Raw genomic sequence first — 24,431 nt, 5'->3', positions numbered from 1 at the left:
TTGTTGTGGACCTATCTTTCCATAAATCTGGACCCAAAGAAACACACGTCGCAAGCATCCGGTCTGGAGAACATATTCCTCTCCTTTACAGTGTGTCTGTGCTTTAATCTTTAAGTAGGCTATATGGTCACATTGGCTGCTGAAAACCGCTCTGCGCGTCAGAGGACGGAGGGGAGGGTCTGCTCGCGCGCTCCCGTGCGCGTCCACCTCCTGTCTGCCACCCGATCCTACCCCGGTCTATTCGCTGACTCAGTGCCTTAAGCAGCATCACCGTTCACCTGAACAGAGCTACAGCATCCTCTGCGGAGAAATACATCAGCCATGGCTAAAACAGCAACCGGTAAGCCTCTTCAGAGTGGTCATGTTAAAACCGATGGATGGATGGGTGGGTGGATGGATGGAGGGATTGATTGACTTGTGACAGATGCATCCTTTCTGTATTGAGCCCATGTCGGCCCGGTATTGTCTACAGGCTCGTGCTTCTGTAATGGCTCCACTCAGAAATATTCTCTTGTGAATGATGAAAACCAAGAGAAAATACATCACCTTGATATTTCTCTGTCGACTAAAGGCCTATTGTCTCAGCACGAGAGTCTGGTGATGACAGAAAGAATGTGGGCTTACCAGCCGAGCATCCTCCGTCATTATGTTACTGAAATGTCTCCTTCATTTTCCTCCTTTATGTCAATGTGTTAGTCCTCATTTGCTTTGATCTTATATTGTGTAACAGCGGATAATTAGACAATATCTTTTCGCCCTAGACAGCTTTATTTACAACGCCGCACCTGCAGTTCATGCTACAGCGGCCCCAACATGCAGCATAATGCAGACGGACCCCACCCAAGATGCTGGGCTGCCGACCATTTAGCCGACAGCAAAGCTGAGAGGGCTTCATCAGTCTGACTTTTATATTACTTTGCTATAATTAAACCTGCACAGCTGTAACTGGTTATTTTAAAACGTGTTTCTGTCCCTTAAAACGTCTCCTGAACGTGATTCTTTCATCGGTTCGTTTATTTGGGATTGCTCCTTTTATTCATGTCTGCCTTCCTTATTCCTTCCTTGCCAAGGATGCCTCGCCAGCTGTGACAGATGTCCTGCCATTTATTTAGCAAAAATACCTGATTGTCACAGGAACAAACAAAAAAGGCTCCAATTCCAGATCATTAGGTCTTTTTCGCACACTGCATCTTGTATTAACAGAAGTAGATTGTAGGCATCTCATCTGATGGACAGTTATTGTTGTAGGCCAGGCATTTAGCATATTTGTTTTTATGGGTTTGTTTAGCCTCTATATACATATCTAAAACATTAATGGTGCTTTAATATGACCAACCCATTTGGTCCCTCTAAAATACAGTATTGCTTTGCAGACTGGCTTCATGTTATGTGTGGTGGCAGAGATGTAGCGGAGGAGACAGGTGCATGGCAGGGTGGGAGGCAGGCCAGCCCTGCAGCAAGGGGCCGCTTCACATGCTGGCCTTTGCAGCAGATTGGCTTAGCAGCACTGACAATCTGTAGTCCTCTCTGAGCAGCCAGGTGGGCAGTTGGACAAATACTGGAAGAGCGAACATGGAAAAAGTTACAAGAATTTAAGAGATTAAAAATAGTCAGTAGTCAGTAAGGAACTGTTGAAAACACATCTTACCCCAGATCTGTTATCTGTAAGTCAAAATTAATTAGCTGTATTTGACAGCTATGACAGCAACACTCCACAAAAGGGCAGGGAAGAGACAGATATAAGAGCTTCTTATTATTGTGATCGTGACACAGGACTAACAGTTCAACAGGAAATGGAATCAGGCCTGTCTAACTTGTCACTCAATTTATGCAGATTGCAAGGGGATATTAGAAGAGGCACTCTGATTAGTCACAAATGTCTTGTGATAAGATCGAATAATATAACCTTACTTTGACCACCCTTATAGAATACATGCATCCAATGAATTATTAAGCAACAGGGCACTTAAGTACATTTCAATAGATCATTAACACACCGGTCATCTGATGCTAATGGTTTTATTGAGTAATTCCTTCCTTTCCTAATATAATATCTTTATTTGGAAGTATCTCAAGTATATTATACAGTTTTACTGTTTTCATGAGTAACATGCAGACACTTACCAGGATGCTATGGTGTGTTTATGTTCCCTCAGCCTATAAAGAGAAGATGAAGGAGTTGTCCGTCCTCTCCCTCATCTGCTCCTGCTTCTACCCAGAGGCACGCAACAAGCTTGTGCGTGAGTTTGAAGGTATGGATCAGCTCAAACATTGATTTTCTTTTGGATCAAGCAAAGCCCCCCCCCCCCCATGGATGTATCTGCCCTGTAAATACAGACATTAGTAACAATTATTTGACTGATACATCGTGTTATTGGACATGGATTTTGTTGTTGTTCTCATCATCATTATCTGATTTGCAGACATGGAGGTGAAACCTATAAACAAGCGGGCTTCTGGCCAGGCCTTTGAGGTGATTCTCAAGCCACTGTCTCCAGTGTCAGATGTAGCCCACAACCTCCCCTCACCCCCCAAGAGGGACATCTCCTTGGAGGACATTGAGAAGAAACTGGAGGCTGCTGAAGACCGGAGGAGGGTGAGTATCTTACCTGTTTTAAATGGCTTTGAGTGTGTGAAATGGAAATAAAAGAAACATCTTTCGGATTTTAAACCATTCAAAGTTAATCGGTTGTCTGTTATTTTTTGCTGCGCGCTTTAGTATCAGGAGGCCCAGGTGCTGAGGGCTTTGGCAGAAAAGCGAGAGCATGAGAGGGACGTGTTGCTAAAGGCCATGGAGGAGAACAGCAACTTCAGCAAGATGGCCGAGGAGAAGCTCCAAATGAAGATGGAGCAGATCAAGGAGAACCGTGACGCCCATCTGGCAGCCATGATTGAGCGTCTACAGGAGAAGGTGAGGAATGCAGACATCTCGGTTGTTACAAAGAAAACACAAAAGTGTCCACCTCTCCATTAACAGTCTAGCCTAGTCATTATTTTCACTGTGTTGTTTTGGTGTTTTCAGGAGAGACATGCAGCTGTGGTGCGCAAGAACAAAGAGCTGAGGGAAGAGCTGACAGCATGAGCCTCACACAAGTCCTGACTTCCATGGTCCATCAACATCCCTCCATCCAGTCCTTTCCTCCATCCTCGCCCCGCCCTCACCCTCCTCAGAACAGACACCCAACCCAACCCTGGAGGCTGAGAGGTTCGAAGACCTCACCACCACATCACAACTCACCACATCACCAGTACTCACTACTATCAGTATTATCAGTGGATACAAACATCAATAACACTCATCTCGAGAGTTGAATGGATTTGTTGATTTTAGAGAAAAAGTGAGAATATGGCTATTATTATTTTGTAAATACTTTTTTCTTAAAATCTATCTATCTATCTATCTATCTATCTATCTATCTATCTATCTATCTACCTATCTATCTATCTACCTATCTATCTATCTATCTATCTATCGATCTATCTATCTATGATGGAAGGTGAAGTACATGCAAAGATTGCACTGTGCTGCACTGTACGATTTCAAACATTTTGTTTGTGATTGTTTCAGTTCTTGGAATTTGAATCCTTTTCTTGTGAAAGCCCTCGGTGTTGTGAGTCGGCTGGCATATGACAGTGTTTCCTGATGATGTCATGATGATGATGTTTCTGTGTCTTTGTGAAGAATGACGGTTGGTGTACCTAGACTACAGACTCCTCAGCATATCGACGTATCCCATCTGTATCTTCCTCACGCACACACCTACTCATTCTCAACACGCACGCTTGGAACTTAACAATACGCCAAAACCCACAGATCCATAAAGTGTCCACTTCCTCTGAAATGAGCTTGATAATGAACTTGATAGGTGCTTTATTGTTAATAAGAATGTCTTTGCAAAATGGGAGCAGCTGTTTATACACTTGCAGATTCCAGCTTACCCTGACAACTTTATTTCCCAATGACTCCATCTTCAGCCAAATCAATAGCCCTGTTACGTACACAGTATTTGGGGATTAATCTCTTGAATGTTATGACACCATACTGGTACCATGCATATTGTCTTGGACAGTGGAATGTGCTGTTGCTCCCACCTTGATATTGATAGCGTGAACATAATGTATGTCTGTGTGGGTGTGTGTGAATGCGAATTTACCACAAGGCATCACTAGCCTCTGCTCTCTCTAGGGGATTAGATGGAGAACGGATGCAGGATGCTTTACATTCAGCACACCAAACTAGTCTCTTTTTAATATACAGTACCACTGATATCTGCCTGCATCCTCTGCTGCTTGTGTTTCTCCCTTCATATATTTCTCTGTGAAAGCTTTGCTCAATAAAGGTTTGGGGTTCTGTGAACATGGCATGCACCATCTAATACTTTTCTGTGCTAAAAGAGGAGGGAAAATGTAAACTGCCAAATAAAAGAACCAGTTATCTACACATCCCGAGAATCACAGTCTTCCTCCAGTTGATTTTTTATTCATGTTTCAGTTCATGTTCCAGGTTTACTGCTGGAGGGTTAGCCTAACATATAATAAGCATGTAAAATGATCCATCAGGCATGTGTGATACAACGCTCCTCCACTAGGTGGCAGTGGCAGATTTTTTAAGCCAAACCAAACTGGAGACTTTACCAATCCAAAAGTAGGGCAAAAGTTCACAATATGCTGAGTGTAAATATAGAAGAAATATAATGACAAAAACACTAATAGAATATCGATAATTTAATTTTCATCTTTTCATGAGGATTTAGAGGGAGAAAGGTTTGTGTCATTCATCAGCACTCGAAAGACATCAAATGCAGACACTTTAGTATAGTGTGCTTGAAATGGACTGATATTTCAGTTCTCAAAGGAAAACAATACACATCATTTATTATTAACAACATGTGGCTAAAGCCCTCAGGGAACAAATCACAGACAGCGACTGCCCCACCTGGAAGCCTGAAGTGGTGCATGGATGGATGAAACTGAGTCATTAAAACAGTGAAGCCCTAAAAATCTGTGTCACTTAGATTGGACCAGAAACAAACATTGTGGAGCTGAGCAGTGATTTATTGGTCCAGCTGTCTGTGTGGTGTTGTTGTTGCTTTTTAACTGCTTTCCTCCAATGGCCCCATCCTGTTCACACTATTGTCTCCTTTTCAGACCAACCCAGGCTGGTGAGGTCAGGGCAACATTGTAAAGGATTTCCTCTGGCTCTTAATGATTTCCTGGGTATTCATAAGGGCAACAATGCTCTCAGATTTGGTTACTTACTTGGCACACAGTAAAGGAATTGCCTTTCAGTCAATAACCGGGGACCTTATTAGCTCTGATGATTAACTTCTACAGGATTGCAACATAAATGCACCTGCAGATTATATTTCATTTGGGAAGATATGGTCTTAATCGCTTGGAGGACAGTTAGTCTGCTTGTATAGAAGATTATGTAGCATGATTGTAGAAAAAACAGCTTCCTATTATACATCATGAAAACATTCTAGAGAGTTAAAGAAGCAAATGCAACAGAAACAAACACTTTGGTTTAAATCCATGTTTTATACTTTCATCTCAATTTATTGGTACAAAAATATTACAAATAGATACAAGAATGCAAGTTTCCATTTCTCAAGTGGTTAGTTTTCCAACGATGGCACAATATGTATATTCATTTCCACGAGTTCTGATACCACTAAAGAAGCAGACCCAATTAAGTAACTCTATGTTATGTTAAATACAGACGTCCATGCTCGACAAATGTAGAAGTTTCAGTATGTGGTCTACAAAATATTACCTCTACATTTGTACTTACAGTAAATCTATTCATGGCCCATATGTCACATCATCATATCAGTCCTCAACCTGGAGACAGTGCACAACTAAATTAGTTATCAATTTCAATGAATAACATAAAATCATTTAGAATTCCTTCCTTTATAAGAGTAATGACATACTGAGAGGAAATTACACCCTTCAGCAACCTCTCCCACTTATTCTTTATAATTAATAAAATAAAATCAGTTTGCTTTGTTCCCCTGTGGTTTATTGCTATAAAATCAGATGAGGCAGGCTGTCCTGACTAGTCTGTGGTGGTGGGCACAGCTCAGCTGTTGCCGTCAGTCCAGCTGTTAGCTTCAGAAGGCCCCAATCTCCGTTCCCCAAGGCCTGTACGGCTTTGACAGGGTGGAGGAGGGGCTCACCGTGCTGAGGGCCGTCGGGGAGACCAGGGGGAAAGCACCGAAGGAGAGGGGGAAGGCCGACAGCGAGGAGAGGGAGGAAAGGAGCGGTGGCGAAAGCTTGGATGTCAGAGGCAGACTGAGGGCCAGTGAGCCGTTGGGAGGCACCCTGAGGGACTCTGTGGGGGGCATGACACTGAGTCTGGATGTCCCAGATGCCTCAGTGGAGGAGGAGGAAGATGTAGAGGAAGAAGAGGAGGAGGAGGGTGGGCTACTGTTGCTCCTGGATGCAGGTGTCCTGCCCTGGGGGTGCTGTAGGAGGAGGGGGTGGGGGAGATGGGCAGGGGCAGTCCCGTAGGGAGAGCCCCAGGCTAAGTGTTCCAGTCCAGAGTGCACCTCTCTCTGAGAGGCGTAGTTGCTGAGATGGGACACCAAACGTATACGGAGGGGGTCTGCGCTCTCTCGACCCTCTATGATGCTCAGGTAGCGAGCTGTCTCCGCCAGGCACTCCCTGAAGCCCAGGCTGCGGTAATCCTTAGCAAGAGCATGAGCCTCAAAGAAACCTGTCAGGAAAGGAAGCAGAGCCAGAAGGTTAGAAGCAGGATTTACAGAATATTTTGTCCCTTTTAATAACATGAAATTATTTATTCATTATCCAAAGCCAAAGAAATCGTATGTTACCTTTGCCACCAGACGCATGAAGCATCTTCAAATGGTCCACAGTCATTTGCAAAATTTCAGCCTTTTCCAATTTAGCTGATCCCTGTAAAGACAAGAAATAGGAAAGAATATTGTCACTTTTAATGATATTCTTGTGTGTCAATCTAGAAAAAAACATGTATGGCCAAATGTGTGCCAGCCCATAAGGAAAGGATAGAAGAATGACCTATTCACCTGTTTCTCAAAAGCACTTGGCACCAATCTTCTCAACTCTGAAAGACTATTATTGATTCGGTCACGTCTCCGTTTCTCAATAATCTGTATAAGAAACAATGTAATTTAGGCCACAGGTGGTAGGAAAACAGTGGGATCTATGAAACAGGAGTGCGCTGCTTGGCACCGCAGATAATGAGTTTACTGACCCCCCTGCGCCTTTTTCTGGCTTGAACTTGGGTGGTTGTGGAGGGTGACATCGAGCCGTGGGAATCAAGTTGACTGAAAGGTTAAACAGCAATAAATTCATTTTTCTAGGTACAAAACACACAGCCTAGTCTGATTGATCAATGCAACAAATTAAAATACACATTAAATAAAGTTGAAATGTTGCAGCCAATTAAAACAAACAATTCTGCTTTAGATCATTTATATAATGATTATTAAAAATAAGTCAACATACCAATTTTCGTCGCCACTATCCTTCTCCACTTCGACATTGTCGTCCAGGTCGCTCTCTGACGAACTGTAATTGTGGCTTCGCTTCATTTTGCCTCCGAGCCTCCAGTGATCACAGATACTCCGTGCAGGGAAAGCCCCGATGGTGCACTGAGCGCAGAGGGTTGCTTCTGCTTCTGCTGTGATCATTTTCACACCGCTGAGAGGGGGGCGGAGCCCCCGGAGCGACGTGGGCGGTGCTTGAGAAGACTTGAGCCTGTTAACATCGAGCTGGCATTTGAGTGACGTGCTTTACAAAAAGCCCAGGAAATCTTTAATGAAGGTGATGAAACTCATTTAAGCAATGATTTCAATTCATGTGAAATGTTGAAATATTATTTTAAAAGCATGATTTTGTCTTGTAGAGAGTATTGAGTCTGAGGTCCTTCTTCATGTGCTTGACAGCTCAGGTTGACCAGTGGACTCCTGGCCTCAGGTCCCCAGTTTCCCTGCTGAGACACCAGTTAGTGAGCAACAGGCCCCATTATAGCGGGAGCCCTCTTCTACTTTGGTGTTGTGGAGGACACACGGCCTATTAGCAGAGTGTGTTGTTCATTGTCTGCTGTCAGCTGTGTGGTTCCACAACAGCATTGATCAGCCGGGAGGCCCAACATTAGTCAGTCAGCGTTGCCAGGCTCTCCCAGGAAACACCCACCCCCCACCCCAGTCACTGCAAACAGGTCAACTGACTGGCGCGCAGAAACCTTCCCAGGGAATCATTCATCCACTGTGGGTGAAAACAGTGAACCTCGCTCTGCTGTGTAGTGGGAAAGAGAAACAGAAATGTTTTTAGAAGCTCAAGCTACATGGATGAATGTTTTGCTTGTGAGCTACATTAAAAAAACATTCAAACCTACTTAGGCATAAGTGGCAAAACACAAGTGCCTCGCTCTGGATGGAGAGCCGGGGTGGTCTGCAGAAGGTGTGAAAGTTTTGACCCCACTAACACACTCGGGTCAGAGGGCAAACTATATAAAACACAGGAGCTTTCGATGTTTATGTTCCACTGTGTAACTGATCCCTTCAGGCTGTTGTATGTATTAAAGGGGAAAGAGACATGAGATACAGATATTTCTGCCTATTTATACATATATTTATATATAACTACAAGGCAAATGTTAATGTCATGCTGTATGCAACCATTGTACAGTGGTGGCAAGTAATATTAGTACATTTGGTCAAGTACTGTACTTCAGTACAATTTTTTAGGTTCTTGTATTTAACTTGAGTATTTCCATTTTATGCTTCTTTGCACTTATTTCAGAGGCAAACATTGTGCTTTTTAATCCACTGCATTTATGTAACATATAAAGTTAATGATTAGAACGCAAGATTAAGATTTAACATACAAAACATATGATCATTTTATAAAATGAAATAATTATGTTACTCAACAGAGTGTAAAGCAGTTAAAATGAACCAACTATATAACACTGTAATATTGCTTACATTTTGATACATGAATAATAATGATCCAACACTAATAATAATAATCTAAGTAACACTGCTATCATATAAATAGACATATAAAACCATAACACTATTATCATAAAAGCAGCAGTCAAACTTCGAGTCTTTTCTCTGAAGGTCTGGGACACGGCAGCACTTGAGGCTGGTATAATTCCTGCATTGAGTCTGACATGTCTGGTAAGGCCATCATCAGGAGTGTGACCCCCCCCCCCCCCCCCCCCCCCCCCCCCCCGGCTGCCCTCCATTCCAGTACCTTGTAGAGCAGCAGCTGTTTCTCTGCTCTGTCCATCAGGTCAGTTGTTAACTTGGTGCGTTGGGAGCTAGACAAGTGCGGATGAGAGCTTGATTCCGGGGAGCAACTGCAGGCCGACACGCTGTTCCCAGAATGTCAGAGGGGGTTTGGTGGTGACAGATACAATGTGCAAGCTTCAGTCATTCTGTTGATGTGAGTGAGTGTGGATGAGCCTTCGCACCATCCCTGAAGCACACAGATACACACATACATAGACGCCCCCACCTCCCCTCCCGTTCCCGTCAGCACACACTTTCACTATAAATCATGCCTATACCTTCACCCATTTCATGCATTTCTACACTCCCATACTCCCACTTGGTCGATTTATAGACCATAACATAATGAGCATAATCCAGTGCTGGAAAAACTCCTGAGGCCTGCATACTCTCTATCTGGACAGTGTTTGTCATGTAGGCGTCTATATTGCTCCTGGCTCCAGAAAGTTTGGTGCTTGTGTGACAGATTCGCACACAGATCCTCAGCCAGGTCAGTACAAAGCCCTCTCCTTGCCCTCTACCCCAGACTAAACCATACATGGCCTCTCCATGACTCTCTGCTGATAGGCAGCTTGAGTATATTTGGGATCACTTCAGTATTGTTTATGATGCTATTACGGTAATAGGGCTCTACAGTGCCACCAGCACTAGAGGACAGGCAGGTTCATGTGGTCTCCATTAAGCAGACACAAACCACTCTCCTCACACCTGACTGTCAAGGTCCTTCACATTAGCGCTGACATTCCTGTGCTCCATTAAACATAATTAGGGTTTTTCTTCCAAAAACCTTGGCTTTTCGCCTGTAGCATCACAACACTTTCTCAGCCTCCACTCCTGTTGATGATTTTGGATGTGCGTTTTTTAAAATTCTCTACCCTGTTTGAGTGTGTTTGGCTTGAGCTCATGTGTCTGTGATTGCCATGTTTCTCTAAATTATCTATTTAATGACTTGAAGAACATGCCAGTCCGCCTGTTGACCGTGGGCCTAACTCGGCACCAATCTGAAGAAACTACTCTCAAACCAGTGCCAGGAAGCTAAGAGGTATAAGCAAGCATTTGTTTGAAACTGGCGTGTGCCCAGCTGCCTTCCTCAATCTTCCCTTAGGTTTCCCTTGGTGACTCTTTGTGTGCAAGAGTGCGGCCTGAGTGTGTGCTGGTGTGTCTGCATGTGTTTATGTGTGTGTGACCGAGAGTGTGCGAGTGTGTTTAGGAGGTGCTGTTTCCCACAGCCCTGATCTAATTCCGTGGTAACTCAATCTCCGTGTGAGCGCTTCCCGGCGAGTGTTCTCCCACCCGTCGACAGTCTCTCTCTGGCTGGCCGAGTGGCTGAGTGTGTCTGACAGAGGCCGGCTCAGTCCCTTTGGACCCCCCCACCCCCACCCGGCCCTTCGCCTCCGTCCTACCCACCCTCCCATCAGGATTGATTTACTATGTCAACCGTTGGGGCTGTCGGCAGCAGCGACGCTCGCAGCCGTGCCTGCATCCTGTGTGCACACCATCCTGACATCTTATACCTGTCATTCAACAACTGCTGCAGTGGAGTTTGCATTTGTGTGCGTTGAAGGAGGGGGGGGGGGGGGGGGGGGGCTCTGGGGGACATTTCTGTGTGTGAGATCATGCCTTGTCCATGATTTATTCAAATAAGAGTGGAGGTGCATGTAAAAAGGTATTAACTTTGCTGCATATATACATGAGCTGTGAGATATGATGTAAGACAGAGTAACTGCCACCCATGCTGCTCCTAAATAGCTTGTCCGACTGAGGGAAATGTCTCCCAGACAACTTCCATACAACAATGTTATCCTATGGTCCACAGCTTCCTGCCTGTCCCCCCTGGTTGTAGTCAGCACCCAGGCGCTATATTGGGCAGGGACCGGACCAGGCCTGAGACCCATTCCCACTGTGGGACCGTAATACACCCGCCTTCTCATTCTTTACTTTCCTGCCTTTGTTGGCATCCATTCTCCTTGTGCTTTTGGATAGGTAAAGCCAGGGAGGATGTGTTGACTTCCTTCTTTCTTTGTTTAGCTTTTTTTTTTTCACATCTTTTTCTGAGGACAGCTCTTCAGGTCATAATACTGACACCAGGATCTCACCACCAGCTGCCAATTACAGGGCTTGGAGTCAATTACAGGCCGCGAACAGCATTTAGAAAAGATTCGAACAATACTTTGAACTCTGATACGGACAACTTTATGTGCTGGCTTGAAAAGAAACGGTGGATGAGTCACTCTTGGATAAATAAAAATCTATTTTCTTACATGCACACTCCTTCACAATGGCCCCTAACAATCATATTGTTCAGAAGGTTTACCAGTCTGCTGCCCATTACCAGTTAAGTTATGCAAGTCCACAATGGAGGGAAGGCAGATCACAAGACTGGTTCCCAAATAAGCGCAACAGGAGACAGCACGTGATGTCCACACAGAGAAAGGAGGACCACTGAGCAAGCTACTTTTAAGGCCACACATTGTGTTGCCACAGGAAAAACATTGTTTGCATATCAATGGAGTGTGTGTGTGTGTGTGTGTGTGTGTGTATGGGGTAAGGTGGGGGGTGTTTGGGGCTCTAATTGAAATGTATCTCCTGGTTTACATCACGCAAAGGGAACCTCACAGGCACTAGCCATATGAATTATTAGTCAAGCTATAGAAAATGCTCATTTCTTCTCTCTGCTTTGTGTGTGTGCACTGTTGTACAAGATATGATTGGTCACTGCCAGGGGAAATCTATCTATATCTATAGTTTTAGAATAGGTCTGTCTCTGAAGACCAACTGTCATGTTATGAGTTATTCCTTTACATTTCCTCAAACACCTAGGCCAAGGCTTTTTGGGGGCTTGTCTGCAGTTTTACATTTGCCTGATTAGCAGTGAGTGACTATAACAACTGATATTTTTAGACAGAGAAACAGAAAAGAGTCAATTTATGGTGTGTCACAAGTTTATCAAAAAAAATGTTGGTTTTTTTTTTCGCGAGCCGGCTCCTTTCCCAGTGGATGCTCTGTGCCAGCTGTCTGCGCTGCAGTAAAGTACTGCTTTCCCAAGCTCCGACCTGTGGGAAAATCTGTTGTGGCCAGTAATTGATTCCGCCCTGCCAGCCCCATTACTCTCCACCGCAGTCAAACTGCCAGTGATCTGCAGAAAGCCTGTTAGCACAGCCCCTCTACTCTTTCTTTCCCTCCCTCCCACTCACACAAACATGCATCAGAATCCCACCAAGTCCTACTGTTAATACCAATGTTACTTCTATCTGTCCATATACATTATTTTTACTCTATAATCCACATGCTTTGTGCAATGTTTCTGTTTTTTCACCCTTTTTTCTCCATTTATCATATGTCCAAATAAAGTTATAATGTCCTGATGATTATGTAGAATGCAACCTTTCGTGTCAACAGTTGTCTTTCAGTAGTTTTCATTAAAATCTGGTTATCCTTACTTGGTAACATATGTTTAATTGTAAAAAACAACAACAACTATGGACCACTGACTTAAGACAAAAGTCTTAGCAGCCTTTGTTCAAGAAATGAAAATGGCACTTGTTACATGCATCTACTACTATGCAGTCAGATGTCTGTGTGAACTAAAGATGATCTGGATTGACAAGAAAGGTTAGAGCACACGCCAGTTTACCAGGGAGATGTCACAGATATTAATGATCTCTGACATCGTCTTGAAAGGGATGAATGTGTTGCTTATTTGGCTGCAGAGATGCCTGGCAGAAACCCCCCTGACCCCCCCCCTCAAAGTTTGTCATGAAATATTAAGTGCAGTCATCTGCTGAGATGGTTGAGTTAATTGTCACAGCCTAACACTTGCCACATGTCTAAATAAAGGTAAGTGCTCCCCTTTCCAATTAATCTTCAATTAGGGGTTCTGCTCTGTGCCTCTGCTTTTGTGTCTCCCAGCTTCGGCTCAGCAGGTGGGGGTGTGGCGGGACTGTGTGTGTGTGTGTGTGTGTGTGTGAGGGGTTGTATGAGGATTATCAGGCTCTGAGGGGATACAGGACAGGGATAAAAGGATGTTTTCTGGCACATATATTCACATGATGACTGTCACTGTCACATTGATTACATGGCAACACTTTGAACACAGCCTATATAAAGCTTTAGAAGAAAGGGAGACGTCATATTGACCCATACAAAATAATCGTTCCATGTGAGATGCAGAGAGACGTAAGAGGCCTCAAGCAGAATGATTTATCAGGGATTCTCATGACTCTGGCAGGCTTTATGTAACTACCAGCTGAGGGGTGCACTTTCCCATGTTGTAAGGGGTCAGGAGGCCAATCTCTAAGCACTGTGGCAGTTGTTTTTCACACAAGGATTCCAGCCCACTGTAGGGGGATCTAAGAGAGCATGAAAGAGGAGCAGAGAACTGTACAGTATGCATCACTTTAGCTCCTGGTGAACCCTTCGCCCACTGCCCTCTGCGCCCGGTGGCTGTGCCCCATGGGCAGCTCTCCCTGTATTGACAGAACAAGCAGTGTCTCTGTGAAAGAGTCCCCCCCCCCCCCCCATCCCTCTCCGGCCCCACTGTCGGTGTGCTGCAAACCAGAAGCCTGAGGCGCAGGGAGCGTGTGGGATGAAGGGATGAGAGAGAAGATCAAAGCAGGAAGCATGAAAAAGCTCAAAGCACACAAGCAAGAGGCACCTCTCTGACCTCCGCCACACACACACACACACACACACACACACACATCCACTCTTCATCCTGGCTAAGCAGAACGATCGGCGCCCACCCTGGCCTCTGGTTCCCCCTCATCCAGCAGCCGTGTAAAAAGGCAAAGAGGAGAGGGCACGTCGCTCAGGTCGTGTGAGCCTCTCAGCAGATGGTTGGGACCTGCTGGGAACCAGACACCCAATTCTGGCTGCTCCCTCTTACTCATCAAACTTGAACATATCGTCCTATGTTTCTTTTCTATTTGACATCTTCAGCTTTTTGTTTTTCGTAGAGTGTAACAAAGTGTAACTTGTTTACTTTGGGATTGTTCTGTATTTACCGCTAATGGCTTTTTTATTGGCAGTCTGAAGGCACATTGTTATTGTTAAACTGTGATGCAGCATAAGAGATGGCATGAAAAACATTTCAATTAAAGAAAAATGTTTCAAAAGAAGATGCATCAATTTAAGCACATACTTGGGTTCCCGGACAAGCCAGCAGGAGGTTTCCTAAAAATGATTGAATCATCTGTGGGGTTTGGTTCAGAAAGTAAACAGATTATGGACATGTCTCGACTACAGTACATGAAAGGCACCGCTGAAAGACTTTCATAGATCTCTACATGCAGGAATTTTATCCCCCACCTCGGGCAAAGGCTTACCCAGAATAGAAAAGACAGTTTAAGCTTAGAAGGAGGGAATACAATAAACTGTACTCACACAAGATGGGGAAGTGAAAGAGACTTACATGATCTGGAAATGGGTGCTGTTTAAATGTTTTGTGCCCTTTTTATTTATTGTACTTAATGAAGCACCACTCCTCTGCCAGATCCTCACAGTGTCAGATCATTGGCTGCAGAGAGTTGCAGCAAAGTTCACCCTCAACAATATCAGCTGTGACCGCAGTTTTACCTGCTGGCATAGAAAGCCCGTAGCTTAGGTTTATAACGAGCTCAGTCAGACTTGCGAACTCCCCCTTGGCCCTGAGGATCCTCTCTCCATTATTCATGAGTCCTCAGGTTGGACCCTGGGAACAAGCTGAGCGAGGCCCTGTGTCAATACGAAACACTGGCCGCCACAATGGGCTCTGCCTCCAACTACACTGTTGACAGACACCAACACAAAGGAGCTGAAAGGGGTCCCCCTCCGTTCTCACACACACTGAAGAATGAGTCAGTGTGCTGCCGCTCAGAGCTGTGTTTGTACAGTATATACAGCTTTTGTCCATGGCCACTGTTCTCCCATCAATGGGGGCTGAAGTGTTGATGAAAACCAGGAGGAAAGGACTTCTCTGTGGCTGCCAGCGAGAGTTCATGTTCATTAGATGGGCTCTGCGCCTGCTGGATGGCACCTGTATGTACGCAGACCCCCCCCACACCCGGGTGACAGAACAACAAGTAATCGGCTTATTGGATTCATGATATATCACACCCCGGCCTCTTTGACTATCACATCATTATTGGCTGTCATTGAACTGAATGAATAATTAATGCATTTGGACATGAAATCAAATATCGCAGCCATCATTAAGGTCTTTCTGGGCATACACTGATTCCACTTTCTCTGGTTTCATATTGACGGCTAATTTTGCATAATACATCAAGCACAGACGTGCCGTGATAAAAGGGTGAATCCACCTCAAACCCATGCTCTTAGACAGTTAATATTAATAAGAATCTCTCTTCAAAAGCTAGAAACACTACGATGGCATGCATGAACCTGGTGTCACAGTGAGTCACTATGCAAACGCAATGTTTTCTTGTGTCATTTCATTGCAGAGTGAACAGGATAAAAATGGGCTCTCAGGGGACATTTCACTGCACACATATTACACTTATTATATAACAGAAAGAGCTTTGCTGTTTCTGTTTGAACTATTTTCAGCTTATGATGGAATAAAAAGGTTCTTACAAGGTGCTAAATGCCATCGTCTCTTTGTTATTCCAGTTTTTTAAAATATCAGAACAGAATTGCAGGTTCACATCCACTGCATTGAAACGTGATCACCATTTCACCCGTCAAACCTCACCACTTTCTTTTGTGTGTAGGCTTTCACACTTTAATGACCATTTCATAACTTGCAGGCAGTGACAAATCAATTCCAAGTGATTTCATAAAGCACCACTTTGCTACCAAATAATGTTTTTCAGACTCAAATGTGAAAGTATTGCACGGTGGGAGGCAGTCAGATGAGGATGTAACAACTCAATCCATTTTGAATCCACTGAGCAGATATGTCACAGGGCACTCATCTGATCTGAATCTGATTTGCTCTGAGCATCTCCAATCGTTTCTGTCTGCAGACTCTTTTTCACTTTGATCTCCTTGAGACACTCGTCAGCAGCACTCACAAGCTCTTAAATCAGCTCAGCACATGAAAAAAGGAAGTTATTAGGCTGTTTCTCGTCATTCTATTGTTTTATGAGCAGAACTACATCACCATCTGCATTTTTCACTGGCTTTCATATAGAGGACTTAGATGAAATAAATACAGAAATTAAGAAAATATTAGAGATAGTATAGATGTACAGAGTATAGTGGAGTCTGTACTAACTGACCCCTTGTTCAGGACACATTGTCTTAAATACAAAAGCCGTGAGTAGATCGGGATAGCTACTCAAACAGCAGAGCGAGAAGATAAACTTGATCAATTTTTGATTTTGTTTTCTCTCAAATGTAACTTTAACTCACATTCCTTTGGGCATGTACAGTAGTTTGTTATATAAAGCCTACTGTAATGTATTACTGACACTAGTGGGAGGCAGTACATACAAAATCCACTGATATCTGATTGTTTTCGGATACAGTGTTGTAATACAGTTTTGGTTGGCCTACACTGCCGGTCAAAAAAATATTTGAATACCTTACCTTTTGCAGTTCTTATGAAATGTCAAGCAATTCATTTGTAAATGTAAATGCTTTGCACTCACTCTAATAAAGTTGGGAAATGTACATGAGGAATGAAAATAATGCTTAACTACCATTTAGAGACACTTACATATTCTAAGTGTGCTAAAAATGCTCAGTTATGAACAGAACCTCTAAGAACCATTTTATTTGCTTTTCACAGGCGCCACCTACTGGTCAAACACAGCATTACCATTCACTCAGAGAAGAAGTCACTTTTTGGCACTCTGTTGCAATTGTGGGGAAAGACATAACTACATTTGAATGTGACATTAACTCAGTGTTTTATTGAAAATCTCATACTCTATAAGTCTTCCGGTAATATAAATGTTTTTTGATTACATTTAACGTACTTAGATGCCTAAATATAGAAGAGTAGACTAACTACAAACAAAAGTGACCAATCGGATTGGATTCATTTTCATGAAGTTTTAATTTCTTATTGTTTATATTATTAGTTATTAATACGTTTGTATTTTTTTATTATAACTGAATTTATCATATAAACGTGAAGTATGTTTATTTGCACAATATATAGCATCATGCATCTGCCTGTTGAAGATGCTTATTAATGTTGTTCAATGAAGGAAGAAAAAAGTGAAGTGTGCTTGCATCTTTCCTTCTGCAATCTCCAAATCCTATCAGATCAAATTACTGCAGCACTTTCTTCACCTCCCCAATGAATGCTGAAGTCAGCAGACCCGGGCTACAACTCCCACTTCACTCCGATCAAACACACCACCAAAATCTGATTTAAAGGCCCGCCCCCCTAATCCGCTCATTCCCATGGCAACATCAGCGCCTCGATCTTGATTGGTGGCCCTGAATCGAGCACGTGTTTGACCAGGCTTCAAATATGTGATTTACGCTGAACGCCGGTCCCTCTGCGCTTCACCATTTAAACAGGAGACCCTGCGATATCTTGTGTTTGTGTAGCAGACTGAGCTCCATCTTCACCATCATGGTTGAGCAGTTTGTGGGAAACTGGACTCTGATTTCCAGCGAGAACTTCGATGAATACATGAAGGCAATCGGTAAGATCATGTTTCATTCTAGGCCTAGTTAAATGATTGTAAACGGAGGGGAGGGGAGGGGGGGGTGATGGTGAATGATGCCTTAAATGTCTAATGTAAGAGTAGGAGCCTCCGCAACACGATACCAATCCGTTGCATTACAAACGGCATCCTACTTAAGCCTCGTTGTGTTTTAAGGTGTGGGCTTCGCCACTCGGCAAATGGGCAACATGGCAAAGCCCAACCTGGTGATCAGCGTGGATGATGCTGGGGTGATCTCAATGAAGTCTGAGACCACGTTCAAGACCACAGAGATCAAGTTCAAGCTCAGCGAAGAGTTCGACGAGACGACTGCAGACGGCCGAAAGACCAAGGTGAGTCATCTGTCTCTGTCATTATAAACATAAACGCGGTTTTTTTTTTAGCGGTGCTTCTCACAACCCAACATGCCTTTCAGACCATCATCACGTTTGAGAATGGCAAACTTGTGCAGGAACAGACGTGGGATGGAAAGAAAACGACACTAGAGCGAGAGATTCAAGATGGAAAACTAACAGCTGTGAGTAATTAAGCATTGTGCTATTGAGATTATGTAGGTTGTGGATGGTAGATCTTTATTTTGCATTCCTCATGTTAAGTGGTTGTTTGCATTAAAAAAGAAGCATATCCTTGGACTATAATGAAATGTAAGATTTCTAACATTTGAACTTTGTCTCAACAGAAATGTATCATGGATGACGTTGTCGCCATGAGGACCTATGAGAAAGCGTCTTAATTCAAAAGTTGTTGAGCCAGGACCCTCTGACAAGACAACAAATGCACTGAGCTATTGCCAAACATGCCAATAAAGTCTGAACTGTGATACTTCAGTCTGTTATAGTTGTGCATGAATATAAGGAAGACAGTGTATTTGTTGGGGTGCAAATATTTGTGTGGGTACTTTAGCTTTTGTAAATGCTAAAACTTTTTCATAGCCTTTTTAAAAACCAAACAGAACTTTATGGTCTCAAGAAAATAAGACTGACCTTCATTTTCAACTATGATCATGTGCTCAATTACAATAGGGTTAGGCCAGTTCCCAATTTTTAAAATCTTTTAGTAAGTCATGCGTCTAATCTTTAAGATATTGGACAGGGAGCTTTACAGAGGCCTTTTGTTCTAACAAGGAAAAGCAACATGTAATCTCAAAGCTGCCCTTTTTCTGACAAGGATGTGGGAGAATTGGAGGCGAAAAGGCCAAAACCCTGCTTGGGTTTGGAGCAGTGACCTCATTTGTACCAGGCCTCTTGTATTGCACAGATGTAGCAGAGTTCAAGCAAGTGCACGTAATTTGTTTTAATTAGGGTTCTTTGGGGCAGTAGGTTAAGGCCCAAATTCTCCCCCTCCCCCTGTGGTGCTCAGACAACGAGTACTGACTAATGAAAAGCTGATTCGTTGTCCTTAGTGCCACATTACATTAGACTGTCACATGCACACAAACATTGTTTTAGGCATGTTTCATATGTCTTGAACATAATGATATATGGATGTTATTAATATTTACAATTATGTAAAAATGTCTGCAGAAAACTTTAGTTTGTGTTGTGGTTTTTGTTTTGTTTGACCCTATTGTGAAGGATTAAGCTTATTTGGGGTAGTGTGTGGGTGCAGGCTTTAAGAAGCAGATCTCCTTTGAAATGGTTTTACCCCTTTTAAACACAATCACACCAAGAGCTGGTGAATTCTTACAAATTGTTCTAGTTTGACTTAGCTGCTTTGTTGAAAGGACCAGGTGGCTATGCACAAAAAAGATTGTCTTCATAATTTAACATAAAATGATTTATGTTATAATTAATCATTTAATCTATACTTTAAAAAATTGCATCAAAGGACCTAAAGATACCAGGACCTAATGAGATGTCTCAAACTGCTTGAGTCTGACTAGCAGCCAGCAATGTGAAGCTGCAACTAGCAAATGTTTGCAGCAATAAATTATTAAAATAGTTTTCAAAACAAGGCTGCAATCATTTTTCATATCATCAACAAATCACTTAAGTAGCCTACTAATTAATGACGTTGTAATCACAGCTGGAGGTGGCCTCATCCAAATATATTCCAAAAGTAACATCATTATTACGTTTTGCTGCATTACTTGCTCATTTGAATTATTACATAATGTGAACTTGAAGACCTCAAATGTCATACTCTCACTGCAGTTTCTATCTGGCAGAAAGGCTACCCCCTTGCGGCTGAGTCTTGTAATAGCAGGCAATGATTGGACAGTACCACTGTATCCTAATAAAGAGGGGGTATGGGGGTCACATTTTTGTGAGAGTTTGTCTGTCTTTATAAATTAGCAATTTAATTCACTTGAAGTCAATATACTTCTCAACAATAATGTTTCATCGATCACAATGTTCACTTTACAGTTATCTTGTCCTCGACTTCTAGATGAAATGGTCCGGAATTACGTCGTACGTGACGCGACGCCATCATCAAAGATGGCTGACAAAGAAAACACAAACATGGAAGTCGATAAGGAAAAGAATAAACCACTTGCTAACAAAGTTGAGTCACTCGTTGACGACGTTACTCCAAGAACAGGCAACCAGAACAATGTCGAAGGCAAGAAAAATGCCGGTGAAAGCCGCACCACAGCGGAATACTGCGAGAAGCTGCAGGCATGGATGTGGCAGTACTACACTGGATATGTCAATTGGCAGAGCTGGCTGGCAGCGTCAACCATGTCCTGCCCTTATTACTTACAGCCAGCCAGTGGGACGTCGACGACACCTCTTGATATCAACTCCCAGAACTGGTATAACAGTCCGTTTGGTCTTCCGTTGTCGCCTTATCCACACGCCGTCAACTCCCCAAACAGCCGGGCAGGTGAAGCAGCTGGCGGGGCTGCAGTGTCCGCTCAGCCGCAGCAGCCGCAGGAGAATGGAAATGCACAGAGACCAGGTAAAAGCAGCTGGAGACATTAACAGACTTTGTAAGATGTTGGGAGTGGCAGTAGTGGCTGTCTCACGAGATGTCACCAGAGATGTGGTTGGATCACTAGCGGCAGATCCAGGGTCAGTTTTATTATTTAGTGTATTATTGACATGGCTAGCGTACCTTGAATGCCCCTATTGAACACTTTTAGGGTGAACTGGAGTGCGTATAGTGAGCCAGGCCTTATCACCCAACATCACCAAATGCTGTTGTGGCTGAATGAGGGCAAACCCATGCAGCCTGGTTTCAAAATCTTGTGGAAAGCCGCTCTAGACGAGTGGGGACTGTTACAGCAGCATACCTGCTAATTGTTGTGTTTGGCATTATGATGTTCTTTACCTTTGTTTTTCACCAGGTCGGGAGTATAGCATTCCTTCACCTCTCCAAAGATTTCTGGCTGAGATGGTGGATTTCTTCATATTGTTTTTCATCAAAGCAACCATAATCATCAGTATTATGCACCTGAGTGGAATCAAGTGAGTTTATTACATTTCTGTATGTACTGGTGGTGAAATTATGGTTAGGCCTGTGTTCAAACTCTCATTGAATAATTATCGACACATGTTTTGGATTAATATCATAGCAATATTTTTCTTTGCTATTAAGGGATGTTTCCAAGTTTGCCATGCATTTCATAGTGGAGGAAATAGATGAGGACACATCGATGGAGGAGCTACAGAAAATGATGCTTGTTGCACTTGTGTACCGGATATTAGTGTGTTTTTATGAGGTGAGCACTCATATAAAAAACACAGTGGTCTCAACCTTAACTGTCAACTGTTTCTCTGTAAATAGCGGAAAAGCCTTTAACCAGTTACGTGACCAGTTAATTTTCCCTTCAGATTGTGTGCATTTGGGGAGCAGGAGGAGCCACTCCAGGGAAGTTTCTTGTTGGACTCAGAGTTGTTACATGTGACTCATCAGTTCTGGTTCAGCCTAACAGGGTGCTTGTAGTGCCAGCAACTAATGTCTCTCTGTCTGCGTAAGTAGTTTATTTTTAAGGTTATCTTTCAGCAGTTTCGTAACAAATGCGTCCCAGTTCGTCTCTCCTCTTTGTATTTTAAACACTGTCTCTGTCCTCCTCTACAGATCAACTGTCCGAGCCTTGAACAAGAACTTTTCAATTGCCTTCTTTTTCCCGGCCTTCATCACACTTCTGTTCTTCCAGCACAACAGGACTGTGTATGATATGGTAGCTGGCACGATTGTTGTTAAGCGCTCCAGGGTCAGATGACGCAGTTAGAGCCCAGAAGAGAGTCCTACACTAATGCTGAGCAGGCACTGTGTGAGGTTTTTAAAAAAAAAAAGAAAAAATGCCTGCAGAACTTGGACATCGTCCTTTCAAGGTATTGTCAGAACGTGCAGGAGCATTAAGATGGTTGCAGAGAGTTTGATACACATCAGTATGAACTATTTTTGTTCCCTACAACTTGGGTGTGTTTTGTCTTGGACACATACTGTATTTCTGCATGTATGTCTACATGCTGCTTTCAGAATCTGTTCCTGTGCCAAATTGATGTCTCCTTTGAAGACAGGAAAAATGATGGTCCATGCTACCTTTTCATTAACACAAGATTTGCCTCTTTTTAAATACTCTTCCAGATTAAGGGTGAATGTTTCCAATCACTCAGTATTTAAGTCCCTAATGCATTCATGAGATTATACCTTCAGTATCTCTTTGTATTAAAAATTTGTCTTAAGAGTTGCTCTGACTTTTTATTTTTGAGTTGTTGACATTCGTCGCCGCAGGAGTGACGCATCATGCTCAGCTTTTTCAGCTGCTGAAATACTTATGGTTCTAAAGCACATTTAAATGTATCGAAGGGAAATGTGAACCTGACCACAACTGCTCTTCCTTTTACTCTGACAGCATGTGTGTGACTGAAAAAGTTATTGTATGACACATTTTATGTGATTAAGTGTTTTTTTGCATTTAAGAAGATTAAATGAAACCAGGACCAATTCCCTGCATGTTTGAGATGTCTGTCTTTTAGCAGTTTGTCTGCTACCTAATAATTCCTATAATGTTTCAATACTAATCAAGTGGCCTGTTTTGTTAACTTAAGTAATAGTTTTATTTTGTATGTCAAGGCCTAATTAAGAATAATTCCATATACCCTAAAAGGTATACCAGTCAGAGAGACTCAGACGGGTGACAAAGGAAAAACTATAAATGAGTGGAGAAATGCAATAAATCCAGGAGCCTCCATTCAAGGCATGAGAGGTCACTGAATCGTTTGGTGAGTTGTGAATCATAATCTCAGGCCTTCATTGTCACCAAATCTCAACCAAACACATACAGGACTTTTTAAACAATGCTCCCCACCAGCAAATATATTTTTGAAAAGTCTCCACCAGTGTTGTTGTAGAATTAATCCAAAGGTGCGTTGAAGCTGCTGTGGAAGCTTATTTAAGACAAGTTTTAAGATTTTACCCAAATTGCTATAATTAGTTTTATTGTATAACACTGAGTATTGTTATGTATATGATTTTTTTAATTTCTTTTTTCTTTTTCTTTTTTACATATAATATAAATACTGAACACTGATCTTTGTAAACGTGTTTATCTCAACATTAACATTATGAAAGCAAACTACTTGTCTGCAGCTGCTCCCTAATGAGAACATGTCAGTATTTCTTTCTTTTCCACACATTTCATATTTTGTTTCCAACACATTCATCCATACACATCGTCTTTCCGATTTAAGAAATCTTGAAATAACGATATACAGATATCAAAACATAACAAATCAATATTGGCAATATTTACAATAATATTATATTATGGGGTTCATTGAATTGAGGTCTCAAACATTTACTACTCGAAACAGATTGTGACAATTCATAGGATGACTTTCTAAGTCCAATAATCCTGCTGGGTAATGTACTCTACTTCCACAGTAAAAACATGTCAATATATTCCACTCTAATTACTTTAAAAGATGATGCACAGATGTTTTTCCAATTAAATGTCATAATAAATTAGCCTTGAAATCCATAAAAACTGTCATTTTGAATGCATTTTTTGCTCTGTTGCGAGAAGCTGATATTATAAATATGGTAGATTATAGAACACTGATTGATCACAATTTTCTTATTCACAGGAGTTTGGCTCCACCTAGTGTATATTTGGTGATACAGGCACCACTCTGCCAGGGTTGATGCATCATGGAGACTAAGCCCAAAATCACTGTAACGTGCATGCAATATTTGAAATTTGTGTGATCCTCATTTATCATCATAGAAAGTCAGTCTGCCCAGAAAATGAATCTCTCTACTAAATTGAGGGACAATCTGAATCAGATAATTTCAAGACTTTTCTCCTATTCTTTGAGTCTTCTGCTGTGTCACATAGAGGGGAATGTTGAAGCTCCAATTTTTGGCAAGTGTTGATGTGGTGATTGTGTTAGGCCCACTAAGTGGCAGCTTCAGCTGACAGCCACAGATGGTGCTCCCAGATTACAGAGCGCCCCCCCCCGACTTGCTGCTGCCATGCACCATGCCATTACTGTAGGCAACAGAATAATGTAACTCTTAGTCGTGAAGGGCTGTGCTGAGGACCAGAAAAGTGTGGGCAGACACT

At 42.7% G+C, this 24,431-nt stretch overlaps 4 protein-coding genes across 6 annotated transcripts; 3 read left to right on the top strand and 1 right to left on the bottom strand.

Annotated features, from left to right (window-relative positions):
- The first annotated feature begins 321 nt into the window (after positions 1 to 321).
- Positions 322 to 3,082, top strand: stmn2a (stathmin 2a). Of its 2 annotated transcripts, none has more exons than XM_070911611.1 (5): positions 322 to 340; positions 2,157 to 2,252; positions 2,424 to 2,596; positions 2,720 to 2,911; positions 3,023 to 3,082. In XM_070911611.1, the coding sequence occupies exons 1-5, from the start codon at positions 322 to 324 to the stop codon at positions 3,080 to 3,082; spliced, it is 540 nt and encodes a 179-aa protein (XP_070767712.1). The 2 variants fall into 2 exon arrangements, with proteins under 2 accessions (XP_070767712.1, XP_070767711.1); XM_070911610.1 differs by having other exon boundaries at positions 2,157 to 2,261; positions 2,415 to 2,596.
- Positions 3,083 to 6,116: 3,034 nt separating this feature from the next.
- Positions 6,117 to 7,580, bottom strand: LOC139290636 (hairy/enhancer-of-split related with YRPW motif protein 1-like). 2 transcript variants are annotated; one of them, XM_070912472.1, is made up of 5 exons: positions 7,495 to 7,580; positions 7,241 to 7,313; positions 7,045 to 7,136; positions 6,840 to 6,925; positions 6,117 to 6,721 (listed from the first exon to the last, which is right to left on the bottom strand). In XM_070912472.1, the coding sequence occupies exons 1-5, from the start codon at positions 7,578 to 7,580 to the stop codon at positions 6,117 to 6,119; spliced, it is 942 nt and encodes a 313-aa protein (XP_070768573.1). The 2 variants fall into 2 exon arrangements, with proteins under 2 accessions (XP_070768573.1, XP_070768571.1); XM_070912470.1 differs by having other exon boundaries at positions 6,840 to 6,921; positions 7,053 to 7,136.
- A 10,240-nt stretch (positions 7,581 to 17,820) lies between these two features.
- fabp4b (fatty acid binding protein 4b) lies at positions 17,821 to 18,647 on the top strand. The gene is made up of 4 exons (XM_070912305.1): positions 17,821 to 17,893; positions 18,071 to 18,246; positions 18,330 to 18,431; positions 18,594 to 18,647. Exons 1-4 carry the CDS (start codon positions 17,821 to 17,823, stop codon positions 18,645 to 18,647), a joined length of 405 nt encoding a protein of 134 aa, XP_070768406.1.
- A 1,660-nt stretch (positions 18,648 to 20,307) lies between these two features.
- LOC139290508 (protein FAM8A1-like) lies at positions 20,308 to 22,812 on the top strand. The gene is made up of 5 exons (XM_070912303.1): positions 20,308 to 20,815; positions 21,204 to 21,324; positions 21,455 to 21,578; positions 21,691 to 21,830; positions 21,938 to 22,812. Exons 1-5 carry the CDS (start codon positions 20,308 to 20,310, stop codon positions 22,080 to 22,082), a joined length of 1,038 nt encoding a protein of 345 aa, XP_070768404.1. The 3' UTR covers positions 22,083 to 22,812.
- Positions 22,813 to 24,431: the final 1,619 nt, after the last annotated feature.

This window comes from Enoplosus armatus, chromosome 9 (genome assembly GCF_043641665.1).
Source record: "Enoplosus armatus isolate fEnoArm2 chromosome 9, fEnoArm2.hap1, whole genome shotgun sequence".
In the NCBI taxonomy this organism is placed as follows: domain Eukaryota; kingdom Metazoa; phylum Chordata; class Actinopteri; order Centrarchiformes; family Enoplosidae; genus Enoplosus; species Enoplosus armatus.
Note: the sequence above shows the minus strand (reverse complement) of the source record. Positions and strands in the feature narration are given on the sequence as shown.

Excerpts from the sequence above, each read along its gene's own strand:
- stmn2a (XM_070911610.1), top strand. Across the intron at positions 2,262-2,414 it reads TGAGTTTGAAGGTATGGATC|GATTTGCAGACATGGAGGTG; the intron begins AGCTCAAACATT and ends TCATCATTATCT. Across the intron at positions 2,912-3,022 it reads TTGAGCGTCTACAGGAGAAG|GAGAGACATGCAGCTGTGGT; the intron begins GTGAGGAATGCA and ends TGGTGTTTTCAG.
- LOC139290636 (XM_070912472.1), bottom strand. The coding sequence starts at position 7,580 with ATGAAGCGAAGCCACAATTACAGTTCGTCAGAGAGCGACCTGGACGAC. Across the intron at positions 7,137-7,240 it reads CCAGAAAAAGGCGCAGGGGG|ATTATTGAGAAACGGAGACG; the intron begins GTCAGTAAACTC and ends TTTCTTATACAG. Across the intron at positions 6,722-6,839 it reads TCATGCGTCTGGTGGCAAAG|GTTTCTTTGAGGCTCATGCT; the intron begins GTAACATACGAT and ends CTTTCCTGACAG.
- fabp4b (XM_070912305.1), top strand. The coding sequence starts at position 17,821 with ATGGTTGAGCAGTTTGTGGGAAACTGGACTCTGATTTCCAGCGAGAAC. Across the intron at positions 17,894-18,070 it reads TGAATACATGAAGGCAATCG|GTGTGGGCTTCGCCACTCGG; the intron begins GTAAGATCATGT and ends TTGTGTTTTAAG. Across the intron at positions 18,432-18,593 it reads AAGATGGAAAACTAACAGCT|AAATGTATCATGGATGACGT; the intron begins GTGAGTAATTAA and ends TTGTCTCAACAG.
- LOC139290508 (XM_070912303.1), top strand. The coding sequence starts at position 20,308 with ATGGTCCGGAATTACGTCGTACGTGACGCGACGCCATCATCAAAGATG. Across the intron at positions 21,325-21,454 it reads ATGCACCTGAGTGGAATCAA|GGATGTTTCCAAGTTTGCCA; the intron begins GTGAGTTTATTA and ends TTTGCTATTAAG. Across the intron at positions 21,579-21,690 it reads TATTAGTGTGTTTTTATGAG|ATTGTGTGCATTTGGGGAGC; the intron begins GTGAGCACTCAT and ends TTTTCCCTTCAG.